Source organism: Aspergillus japonicus (genome assembly GCF_003184785.1).
Source record: "Aspergillus japonicus CBS 114.51 unplaced genomic scaffold BO86scaffold_31, whole genome shotgun sequence".
Classification (NCBI taxonomy): Eukaryota; Fungi; Ascomycota; class Eurotiomycetes; order Eurotiales; family Aspergillaceae; genus Aspergillus; species Aspergillus japonicus.
The window spans coordinates 172,815-185,450 of NW_020291668.1; the positions used below are offsets into that span (position 1 = coordinate 172,815).

The following is a 12,636-nucleotide window of genomic DNA, read 5'->3' on the forward strand; positions in this document are numbered from 1 at the left end:
TTAACGCAAAAACGTACGTGGGAGAAACACCTTTGCATGGAGCCGTCAGGTGGGCTGGAGGAAAAGAGAACGCACACCAATTAGACACCTTGATCCAGATCTTGATAGCCAACGGGGCCAAAGTTGAGGGCGTCGGGGGCGATTCGCCACTTCATACGGCCTGTAAGGAAAGACATGCGGGGGCCATCGACTGTTTGGTGCGCTATAAGGCCGACGTCAATCGCGAGAATGCCGAAGGAAAAACACCATTCCAACTCGCACTTGAAACAGATGACATGAATCCCTTCAAACCTGTGCTCTTTGAGAGGCCAGGCATTCTCAGAAAAGACAAGGATGGGCGTTCGGCCCTCCATGAAGCCTCATTTAAAGGTCATTTGCAAAACATCCAAGCTTTGCTGAAAGATATCAGCTCCGAGCTTCCAGCTCAAGAGTCCTTCTACAGGAGCCCCTTGGGTCTAGCCGTCGCGGAAAACCACCGTGAGGCAACGCTTTGTCTCTTGAAATCCGATCTATATTACCCCCCGTCCTGCGTGGGGGGATACACTCCCATCCCGACAAAAGCTGAGGTCTCTATGGTTGAAACCCGCTTATTGGAATATTCCCGCGACCCCAAACTGCCGGCGGATGACCTGAATTCCATCGTGTACTGGATGGTCGCAAACAAAAGCCAGCACCTTACGGATGCAGCGTTTCCTGACTACGCCCATCCCGACCGGAAGTACAAAAAAGGCGCGACTTTGCTTCACGTTGCTGCGCGGTTTGACAATCACGCTTTAATTCGGACTGCGCTCTCCGTCTATGACTACAGCGTACGCGATGACGATAACAACACTGCGCTGCACGCCTCTGCAGCAGCTGGGAATTCGCAAGCCAGCGAGGCTTTGCTCGAGAATGCACGTTGCGGTCAGCAGATTATCGAGTTTATTATGGAACCCAACCGCGCGGGAGAAACGCCTCTCTCACTCGCCGTCAAATGGCGTCATGCACACTTACGAGATTACCTTCTGGACCAACTAACTAATCACACCCTTCACACCCTGAAAACACAGTTGCCAAGGGGTCCAGGTTGTCCAGCGTCAGCGCCAAGTCGAGAAATGCAAGCACTAGAGCTTATCTTTCGCTTTGAGAAGCCGGGAAATCAGGACCGTCTTCTCCGGTTGCAGACGACCCGGCTGATGAAGCCAAGCGAGGCCATATGTGCTGGGGTTGAACGACCCGCCGAGGAGTGGGGACTACTTCCCACCGTGGTGTATAATACCCAAGCCATTGAACTGTGGTGGATGCTCTCCAACGGGTGGATATTCGATCAAAAAGAAATCGAGCTTGCTAGGAAGGTCCTAAAGGCTCTTCCGGAGACAGGAGAAGAATTACGCAAGGAGGCCCTTTCCCAACTCCTCCAAAACCCCCCACAGATAGTCGAGCAGGCCGGCGTGACCGATAGTTACCGCCCGCCAGCCTTCCCTTCACGGCGACTTGGTTCTGGCTTAGGCACGAGTTATGTGGCTATCATTGATTTTTACGCTCTGGGAGACGACATCGACCTTCATTCGATTGAACGATCACTCGAACACATTGTCTACAGCCACCAACTTGGTTTTCAGAGAGTGATGACACATTCGTTGGCCAGTAGGCATCGTGACTTGTCTTCATTTAAACGACACTTGAAAGACATAGAGGAACGGCCTCGAGAGCTCAGTAATCCCAATTCCTCAACAGCCCAGAATTCTTTGACTATAGACACAAGTGACGCGCCTGCCACAGGAGCACTTCAATTTCGCTGGATTCACCTGCCATTCAATCATGTAAGAATCTCTGATACCATCCAAATACGACCTTCGTTCACCGTCTCACTCACTTCCTTGCAGGCTGGCGTCATGGGCGTAAGTAGTCTCGTTCCCCATTGACCCGGTAGATGAAGATTAACCGCAGGGCTAGGATGCTTGCCAACGCTTGTCTCGGGAGGCAGGGCGAATGCAGAAACATCATCGCTTGTTGGCTTCGTTCTTCGCCAAGAGCTGTATCGAGGTCGTTGCTGGGGCTGGCAAACTTTTCCTCAGGCCACAATGCATGGTGAGTCCTTGACACTTCACTGTATCGTCTTCCGTGTTGACAAGTCGACTACACCGTCGTAGCGAACTTCGTTCGCGTGGAACGATATCTTTAGTGCCGACGGGCAGAAGGTCTCGCACCAAGATATCGTGTCAATCCAGGTCAGTCGATCTGTTTACCTTTTGCAGGACCTTTACTCAACCCAAACCAGATGCCCTATTTGACCAAGGCGATCTCACCTTTGAGTGAGACTGATGGACTGGATCCAGGCCTCCACCAAGCAATGACCCTGGATCAATTCTACTACGCGACCCTCGAGAATAGCATGGCGAGAGATATTGATCAAGTTGTGGTTCGGTGGGCCGAGGACCTCAACCACAAAATCCAACAGCCGAAGAAAGACGCCAAGACTCGGGAAAACGAACACCAGGAGCGCGAGAAACATCTTCGCGAACCAGGGAAACAAATTCTGGCTGTCGACCAGATCTGGATTCGTATCCTCGACAACAGTAAGTTGATGGGGGTCGCCACCTCCAACTTCTCTTGTAACCCAGGACCAAGTGCTCATCGACTTCCAGGGACCATCCTCACCAGCTGTACAAACCCAGCAGACCCGACTGAAGCGAGACTCCCAGAGCGGATTCGTCGGTTTATCCAGCTGAATGACGAAAAAGAAGAGTTTCAGCGGCCCAGGACAGCAAAAGCCATGGCTGAGATTGTGCTTAGTATTATGACCACGTTGATCCTTGATCAGAAGTTCTTCCGAAGTCGCCCGGAAACGGACCAGCAGATGAACAAAGGCAAGAATGTCCTTGAAATATTCCAGGAGTCAGTTCGAGATTTAGTAAGTCGTCCACTACTTGTCAGTCAGCGAGCTTAATTAACAACCCCAGATGAACAAGGAGGCCACTCTCTACCAGAGCTTCTTAACGACCCTCGAGGACGAGTCGCACACGCACGAGCACACCGGATTTATTCGCGATCTCCCGAAAAACCCCTACCATGTTATCGATGACGAAGTCCACCTACTACGCGAAGCGAAGGATATATGTGATGAGCTCAACATCCTCGAGACGGTGCTTAAAGGCCAGCAGCAGGTGTGGCAACAGACCTTCGAGACCCAGGACCTCGACACCTTCACGGGTTATCAATATAGCCACCCGATGAATCCCACGCGCATGTTGTGCGAGATCCAGCGCATCGCCGACGAGGCGACTGCCGTCCAGGAATCAGTATGTGGATACAATTCCGCTATCCACGCGTCACAGCCTGCTAATATTTCGCGTAGATCAATGCTCTTCTGGAGCTACGTCAGCAGCAGGCCGGTATCAAGGAAGCCGAGTTCGGAAGATGGCAAGCAAACGACACAGCCAAGCAGGCCAACATCTCCCTAATCTTTACGGTGGTGGCTATTCTCTTCGTACGTGTCCCATATCCCCAGATCTTTTACTTCTATCTATCGGAGCAAACACGGTGTATTGATGGCTGGTTCTAGCTCCCGCTTTCCTTCCTGACCTCCTTTTTCGCTCTGAATGTGACCGACTTCCCGCATACCGATGGGAATCTGGAGTTCCAGGGGAAATGGATCTTTCCGATTATCTGTGAGCTAAACCCTTTTGTTCTCCTTTTTCGTTCCCCCGGATCGACGTGTACTAACGTACAAGTTTAGTTTGCACCTCAGCCTGTGTATCCATTCCCTTCCTCCTATTTGCCTTCAATGTTAATCGTGCTGTGGATTTGTGGAACAAGAAAGTTCCGAGTGCCACCCATCAAAAGAGCCAGTCTAGCATGGCGGTGGGACGACAGGGTACTTCCTTGCTTCCGGCCTTGTCTCATTCGATCCCGCGGACACCGCGAGCCAGTGCCGAGATATTGGGGGTAGTGCGTCGGCGAGAAAGAACGACAGACAGTGAGCGAGGCGAAGAGGGCGATCGGGGAAGTCAGCTTCAGGCTACGGGCAGGGGGCTCACCTGAATAGGCCGGCCTCGACGGCGGCGGCCACCGTGTTCGTGATGCGGCGCTCGTAAAAGCGAGAGTTTAACGCGTGTCCGGGGCGGTCCATCGTGCGCCATAAGACGCCCCCTCGGTGAAAACTTGTCCCAAATATCTCGAGCCTTTTCCTAGTGTGTGCTTCGGAGAATGAGGCGTTGATGGTCGCGCAAATGCGTTGCGATATCTTCGAGAAACCGGGGCGCATCGAAATCGGGGGAGGAAAGGAAGGGTTCTTTCGGGGCATGCATCATCTTGTCTTTGTGGAGACTGCCAGTAGTGACCCGAGGGAGGAGAGAAGCTGTGAATAGTGTGAGCTCATGATTATTGCATTGCTGGTAATCTCCTTCAATAGATGGCGCGGATTCATTAATCTACTATGCAGTGCGCAGTAACACTCTCGCTTTTCGTAGAGCTGCCAAGCAAGCCGTTGCATATGAAGTCTCTCACCACTTTTATACTAACTATATCTCGCCTAAGATATATTAGAGTTTCGAATGTATCAATGTTCTCTATTTTTTAAGAGTTTCAAATGGAAGAATATACAAATCATAGACAGGAAACAAAGCTCTAGTCACAAGTATAATAGCACCTCTGTTATTGTGATACTTATAGGAGAATGTGAAACAGCTGACACTTTATGCGAAGCTGTTAAGCGAACTGGTATCTTCATAGGGTGCTGTTGTATTTATTGTAGATCACTAAGTGCGTATCCTAGGACTTAAGACTGATACATCGTACAGAGCGTAAGATTTACAGAAGTATTCTTTTTTTTAGAAATCTTTATACTTCTAACCGCATTTATCCACAAGATATGCGATCATCTATTCGGCTTTAAGCAAAGAGTAATAAAATATGAAAGCTATATTTTGCTTCAGAAGAGTAAGCTTCAGAAGAGTAAAACAAGACATCATATAGAATCAAAGCCAAGACCAAAAAGACTTTGTTAAAACAGAGCCTGAAGCAGCTGTTAATTATATATAGATAAGATATATTCCCTTTGATTTTCAACGATTCTAATTCTTTTCTTATAATTATCTAAATTATGATATTAAGCAGCTAATCAAGAATTCTTTTTTATTACAAAAGATGACCAGTTTGGAATACATTAAAGTTATTTTAAGCAATATTGTGCGGATCTTGATTTGCGGGTCGAGCCGAACCACGTTCATGTACTCGCCAGCTCATTGCCATCAGCATTTATACTCATGTAGCGACTGTCACAATGTAGGCGCTTAGACGTTAGGTGGAGCGTAGATCATGATGGTAAAGATGCTATGGTAAAGGTCGATGGGCTAGGGTTGGGAAAATGTCGAACTAACCTGGTTATGATTGGCAGATCTCAGATGATTGAAAGAAAGGACTACGTACTTGGTATGTTTCTGACTTCACCTTCTTAAAACTTCTAAACTTTTTTATGCTATACTAATAAACTTGCTGCACCCTAATAGCAGTCTGTTTAGCCTTAGTATACCTAAGCCTCTTCTACTGGCTTGTCTAATAGAAAGTCGCCCAGATAATTCAGCAACCCTATATAATAGTGCTTTTAGTTATACTTATAAACAGCTTCTATACTTTGCTGCCTGCTATACTAGGTATATTTTTTATTTAGAGTTTATAGAAGAACCTACACCTGCAGCTAATATATATTAGTAATCATAACTTCTTTCTTTTATCTTTAACAAATCTGCTGTATTTTAGTTGTCTATATCTTTTTAGTACCGCCCTACTTCTATTCCTTAGTGCCCTCCTCGCCTGGTGCATCCCTATCGCGATGATATCGCCCCAGGCGCGTTGACAGTGAGGCAGAGTCAGCCGGATGATTTTAACAATGACAGGTATACCCAACCCACTGTACCGGTTGTTTTCTCTTTGCATTCCTTCATTTTTAAGTCCCTCTTCTAGTTCTTTCCTTTTATCTTGACATCTCTGGTGTGAGTCTCGCCCGTCATTTTGACTCAGATCCTAACAGACCCCCAGCCCACGGCTTGCATGCACATACACCGACGCTCCCGACCTCTATACCTGGGTCAACAAAACCTACCTGCAGAACCCAATGTGGATAAACGCCTATCTCTACCTTACCTTACCGGATTACTGTGCGCGCACGAACAGCACCCAGTATGTATTTAACTTTGTCCTGCACTGGAAAGACGCCACAACAGGAGGTATATATAAGAACCTGTTTTATCCCGCGTACGAGGCCGTCTATATGGTGTACCTAAACTTATACAGGGGGGTGTATAACAGGCGACAGTAGTTAAAGTAACCTTTAATAGTGGTATACTAAACAGCTTGGGGCTCTACAATAATCTCGCCATAGTGCCGACGCTGTACAACCGTTTCGGCGTGGTCAACACCACGACAACTAGAACAACCGGCCAATATCCTCATCGCCCTGACGAGCCTCTACCGCGGCCCCGCCAATGGTTCGTCTTCACTCTCACCCCGGCCGCCCTGCAGTCGCTACTGCAAAACATGAACCTCTCGCTGCTCACCCTCCACCAGACCACGACCCACGAGCACCGTCATAAAGACCGTCACTGTCAGCACCGACGCTTTAGGCTGTTGAGTGTTTAAGTAGGCCAGAGCAAGATACGCCGCTGCAAGTACAGAGATAAGCGATTAACTGCTAGTCTGGCTGGAGAGTATAGCCAGATTCCTACTAAAAACAACCAAGAATCCGGCCTATATAATTAATAAAGACAATGCGGCAAGTAGCACAAGCAGCATATTAAGACCAACAGTGGCGTGGGCGAGGAGGAGCTGTATAAGATGCATTATAGGACTTATTAATAAGCAGGCTGATTGTTACGTAGCTGCAGGCCTTGATTCACTCGGGCGAGGAGACTGCTGCCATTCTGGGTAGGTGGGTAGGGAGGCGAGATTGGCTGATGAGTGAGTGGACGGAGAAAAGGATCAGATTTGTAAAGGAAGGATATTTCGGTTGTTTTAAAGTTGTTGAAGATGGGTGGTTTGGGCGCACTGACTGGACCTACGCAGTGGGGGTGGAGTCAACAGTAGGGTTAAGTCAATATACAGGCGGGGTACTAGAGACGGAAGGATAGAACGGCCAGGCTGGCACTCTGCAAGAACGAACACTGCTGGTACCTTACCTAGTAGTATTGGACGTCTCCCTTTGCGGGGTTTCCTTCAAAAGAATCCATCTTTAAAGCACCCAGGCAAAGGACAAGCGATACATCGGCAGGATGTTTTAGAATGACTAGGATTATTCAGCTTCTTAATTAGGGTATATACTTACTGCTATAAACAGTCTGTAGTACCCCAGCCCTCAGAAAAAGACCTCAACAATCAAAGCCGCATAAATAGAACACAGCATATAGGCAATATACTTCAACACAGGCGACCTCGGCTGCGTCAACGTATGTAGGCAAATCCAGAAATCCCCATAGTACTACAAGTTGATATGTAGCCCTTATGCAAGAAGGGGCGGAGCTCACGTGATCTACAAGCTTGGGCGGGGTGGAGGTGGGGACGGTAGGTGGAGTTAGACGAGGCAACAAATAACCTTCGACCATGACACTCGAATCAAGGCTGGTTGAGGAGATCTCTTATATTTTTTCAGCTGTGAGAGACTTGCGCTAGGAAGGTAGCATTGGCCACTCTGGGTCCTCTTACTCTACTCAGTTTTATCCGAGGAGTCGAATCAGACGGCCTGGGAGTACGCATGCCCCCCCCCACCCCCCAAAATGGAGACCATTCAATTTCGAGTGATGCACTGAGGTCCAGAAAATAATACCATCATTTCAATTCGAAGATAATGACATCCTGTTCTTGGTAGAACATCAAATGCCGTAAGCCAGCTTAACTTAGTAGTGGGAGACGGCTTCATGGCATTACTCTCAATGTGGATATCTTCGTAGCTGCGATAAAAAATGGCTCACTGAGCTCCTCCACCCCCCCCCCCCTCACGCAGCATGCATCCGCACCTTGTCCCCATTGGCAATGCAATTCGTCAAGGTCAGATTATGCCGAAGCACCTCGTGCGCATCCGAAATCTCCACGCGATCGAACCGCTGCAGCAACCGCACCGTCACGTAGCTGGCCTCAGTGAGGGCAAACTGCTGACCGATGCAGATCCTAGGGCCGCCGTTGAACTTACCACCAAAAAGTCTGGTCAGTGAATTGTTGTTTCCGAGCACACGGTGAAAGAAAAAGGCGGTGGCATACCGGTAAATACTCCCAGCCCACCTTCCGGCCCTCCCAGCGTTCCGGCCGGAAGGCGTCCGCATCGGCGCCTCACAGATCCTGGCGGCGATGCATCACGTACACCCCGTAGTCGCACGTGGACCCCTTGGGGACGAAGACGGGGGCTTTCCCATCTTTGCCGCCGCCGCACGGGAGGGTGGTGTCCTTGTTGGTGTAGCGGGCGTTGAAGGGCATCACCGGGTGGAGGCGTAGGGCTTCGTCGTTGACATAGCGTAAGTACTTGCAGTCCTTGAGTCTGGCGAAAATGATCTCGTGGGGGGCGTCGTAGGGTCCGAAGTCGGCGAGGATGTAATCGCGCAGTTTCTTGTAGCGCTCGGGGTCGCGGGAGAGTTCGTAGAATACTGGGATGGGTGGGTTAGGGATCAGTCCACCAATTTTACCATCCTAGGGTCCAGAGAAAAGAAGGAGGCAGTATCACTCCTACGTAGGCGCGACTTACCCCAGCCAAGATGCGAGGCAGTCGTGTCGCGACCCGCCAGCAGCAGGTTCAGGAGTTGATAGCGCAGCTCCAGCGGATCCTGCGTCTCCGCCGCCAGAGCCTCGAGGAAGACGTACGGTTCGTTCGGGGAAGGCTGCTGCCTCGCGCGGAGATCCTTGGACAGGGCGAGGCGCACGAAATGGTCGACGAACTCGTGGACCACGCCGCACGCCTGCCGGAACTCCCACGAGTCGTAGAGCCAGTACTGGTCCATGAACCGGGCGCGGGTGGCGAGCGCCATCTGTGCGGTGTCGAAGGCCTGCGCGAACTTGGCCTCTCTACTCTCCTCGCTCTTGTCATTACCCTGGGACTTGGCCGCAGACTGCAGCTGACTGTTGACGGACTCCCCGAAGAGGAATTGGGTGGCCGAGTCCAGCGTCAGGCGGAAGAAATAGGGGAGGAGGTCCACCTTCTCGATCCAGCCGTCAGCCGTGGTCGATGGCTCCGGCGCTCGCATCATATTCTGCACATGCGTCTCCTCCAGGTCCAAGTCACTTACTTGGTCCCTGGTAAATTGCGGTCGCATGATGGCCTACCAGCTGTTAGCATGATGGCTTCGTTTCCGGTCTGGCAGAGCAACATACCCGGGAATGTTTCCAGTATACCCCGTCAGACGTGAAAATGCCATCGCCCAGCATGGGGAGGAAATTCCCCCGTCGTGTAGGTCCAAGATCTGCATGATTAGTCTGGCTAGTATGAAGAGTTAATTACCGAAGTCATTGAACTGGGTGGCTAGAATTGCTTGGATGTTCTTAGGGTCTGCCGTCCGAAGATTCTTCGAGCCTGTGGTGGGAACACGTGAGTAATGGCATACTCTGCAGAGGACAGTTCCAAGGGAGCTTCGTAAGCGTGACCTACCAAGAATATTGTAGCGGTACGTATATGTCCCCAGTTCCTGAAAGCGCTGGAGAACATCGGCAGGGAATTGTTGGGCTCGATCGGCGGCGAGGGCGCGTCGCACACTGTCGATTCCGAAGGGCCAGCGGTTCTTTTCGACCGGAGGCTCTTCACAGCCAAGGTCACGCGCTTTGGCCGCGTTACGGCGGGTAGTGAGGAATGAGGAGATCAATCGGAAGATGACGTAGAGGACTGCGGCCCAGGGGAGGGCATTGGTTACAGCTTTCACATGCATTCTGAATGTAATGACAGGTGAGGTGGTCGGGTGTTGGCGTGGCAGAGTGTACACAGTAGAAAAAGCGTAGAGTTGAAGACAGAAAAGAGAAAGAGGGGTAGAGACAGGAAATCGGTGGGCATGCGTAACAGTGAATATATTGAATGCACCATGTATTTGTAATGCCCCGCTCCAAGGCCTCGGCTGGGAAATACTTCAGTGAGAAGTCGTATAGCGGGGTGAATCCTTCCCGGGCGGGGCGGCGTTGGCGTGCTGATGCTTAACTATCGGCCCTAACGAGGGCGGGCCGGCAGCACCGACAAAGTCTACCACATAACGGCTATGTGTGTGCAAGTGGCGCCGGGTGACGGTAGACCATTAATGATAGAGATTGTCCCAAGGGGCCTAAGCGGGGGTTTTCTCTCGACCCTTCACTGATCGTACATTACATTGTAGACTACTAGGTAGCGTGAAGAAGCGTCAGAGCCAATCAATACCCTAGTCAACTAACAAGACCCACCATTAGCTTATACTCCGACTCCCAATCGCCTGGTGACTGAGTGGCTTGAGGTTGTATCCATTTCGGATTGTGACGTAATGTGATGCAGCTCCCCCGCGGTCTATTATGTTGCTGGAAAGTCTCCGTGTTACAATGCAGTCACAGGCTGTTGGTAAAACGACTGAATGGTTGGCTAGATTCGTGACAGTGGCATGGGTGGTAGAACCCCGTCGGTGGACTTGCCATTTATCTAAGGCTGAACAGAAATCTCCTGAAGCGCAATCTTCTGGTGTAGGGTGTCATTGCCCCTCCTAATTTGTGGTGCGGCGGACTGGGACAAGAACATCAAGCAAGAACGAGCACCTCTATCTCCCTGCTATCGCGAGATACAAATTCTCTCTCGAAATGTGCTGAGCATGGAGTAAGATCTTCTATTTCAGCCAGTGATTCTAGTCTTCAACACGCTCCTCAATCTACAGTACAAATCACTCTTCCATGGAGGGAGCTTGATGTGAAGTATTCGTGGCCAGTTGGCTGTGCCGGCCGGACGGGCGTTCGGGCCCGCGGGGCCGATCAGGGAGCGGGAGGAACCTGGTATAAGATGCACACTGCGACTTGCCCTAACTCAAGCTGCATCTCTCGTAACCACTCTTTATTTTCAACATCGACCATGGATGATTGCGACCATATCGAGCAGCTGACTCCGCTGGACCTGGCCATGCCAAACACCTACATCCGGGTCCTTCTGGTATTCCCCGGACCCGAGCCCAACTCAACCCTAAACACCCTGCACACTCTCCAAACCGGTCTCGCGCAACTGTCCAAACAAATCCCCTGGATATCCGGACGAATCTTCCCCACCACTGACGCCTCCGGCCGACCGATCCTCGAGATCCGATCGCACACAGGAGACACCCCAACGCTGGAAGACAAAGGCACCATCGCAGCATCCTACGCGACTCTATCTGCGCAAAACATGCCACCGGAAGCCATTCCGGGGTATGTCTGGCCGCTACCGGCCATGCCTTTGGGGAATATGGAGCCGGGCATCCCCGTCTTCGCCGCCAGCGTCTTCCGCTTTGTCGACCGCGGCATAGGGCTATGCATCTGCCTGCATCACCACAGCGTCGACGCCACCGGGTTGGCCGAGGTCGTCCGACTGTGGGCGCAAGCCAGCACCACCACCACCAGAACCACCGGTGGTAACCTCTCCTCCGAGTATTCCCAGTCCAGTCGACAGAGCCAACTCTCTCACGCCCTCGCCCCAGCTATGCAAACCCTCTCCTCATCCCAGCCTCCGGCCCCAAAAGACCTCCTCACCCACCACCCCGAATTCAGCACCACCCCACCCTCTCCCCCCCCAATTTTCAGACCCAGCACCTCCAAACTCTTCACCCTCAGCCTCCACCACCTCCGCACCCTCCGCACCCTGTGCCAGAAATACACATCCCAAGAACCAACCATCAACACCCTCGTCACCACCCTCCTCTGGACAACAATCACCCGCGTCCGCGCGCACCGCACCCCAAACCTCCTGACCCAGGAAAGCAAAAGCACCCTCACCACAGCCGTCAACGGCCGCCCCCGCCTCCCCGCTCTCACTCCGGGATATATAGGCAATCTCGTCCTCTACGCTACCGCAAAGTACCCTGCTCCCGCGCTGGCTACCGCGGATATGGACCCCGTGCGCGGACTGGCGGGTATCTGTGATTGCATTACGCACTCCCTGTCTCCGAAAAAGATTGGGGAGGGATTTATCACGGAGGTGTATGCTCTGGTCCAGGGGGTGGAGGATTATCGGGGCTTGTATCCCGGGTGGGAGGTTTTTGGGGACAGGGATGTCACGGTGACGAGTTGGGCCGGGGTGGAGGCTTATGGAGTGCAGTTTGGGGGTTCGTTGGGCGGGGTTGGGTGGGTGAGGATGCCGGTTGTGGAGGGGGCGGATGGGGTGGTGGTTGTTTTGCCGAGGAGGAGGCACGGCATGGAGGAGGGGGTGGAGGTGGTGGTTATGTTGAGGGAGGAGGATATGCTGGCCTTGGAGGAGGATGAGATGTGGGGGGTTGTTTGTCGGTTGTAGGGGCCTGTTCTGGAGGAGGAGGTTTTGGGAGGGGGGTGGACTTGGCGCTCGGTGTGGATCGTTGTTTTAGTTTGCTTTATAGGGCTTTACGAAGAAAAGGAGTAGGCTATAGATCAGTCATTCTAGACTGTGGAATGGGATATGCTATACAACAGGGTACTGGGCTGGACGACACAGCCTTCTGTATGAACCGTAGCAGATGG

General features: G+C 51.6%; 3 protein-coding genes across 3 annotated transcripts; 2 read left to right on the forward strand and 1 right to left on the reverse strand.

The window, feature by feature from the left end:
- Nucleotides 1-5,869: 5,869 nt before the first annotated feature.
- On the forward strand, nucleotides 5,870-6,618 carry BO86DRAFT_380126 (uncharacterized protein; the record flags this gene model as incomplete). Its single annotated transcript, XM_025670704.1, has 4 exons — nucleotides 5,870-5,876; nucleotides 5,944-5,972; nucleotides 6,011-6,159; nucleotides 6,333-6,618. 4 exons carry the CDS (start codon nucleotides 5,870-5,872, stop codon nucleotides 6,616-6,618), a joined length of 471 nt encoding a protein of 156 aa, XP_025526739.1.
- A 1,349-nt stretch (nucleotides 6,619-7,967) lies between these two features.
- BO86DRAFT_410598 (cytochrome P450) lies at nucleotides 7,968-9,878 on the reverse strand (the record flags this gene model as incomplete). Its single annotated transcript, XM_025674514.1, has 6 exons — nucleotides 7,968-8,172; nucleotides 8,303-8,609; nucleotides 8,708-9,278; nucleotides 9,331-9,419; nucleotides 9,458-9,529; nucleotides 9,605-9,878. The coding sequence occupies 6 exons, from the start codon at nucleotides 9,876-9,878 to the stop codon at nucleotides 7,968-7,970; spliced, it is 1,518 nt and encodes a 505-aa protein (XP_025526740.1).
- Nucleotides 9,879-11,026: 1,148 nt separating this feature from the next.
- BO86DRAFT_315366 (uncharacterized protein) lies at nucleotides 11,027-12,433 on the forward strand (the record flags this gene model as incomplete). The annotated part of the gene is made up of 2 exons (XM_025668089.1): nucleotides 11,027-11,574; nucleotides 11,728-12,433. The coding sequence occupies 2 exons, from the start codon at nucleotides 11,027-11,029 to the stop codon at nucleotides 12,431-12,433; spliced, it is 1,254 nt and encodes a 417-aa protein (XP_025526741.1).
- Between the last annotated feature and the right edge of the window lie 203 nt (nucleotides 12,434-12,636).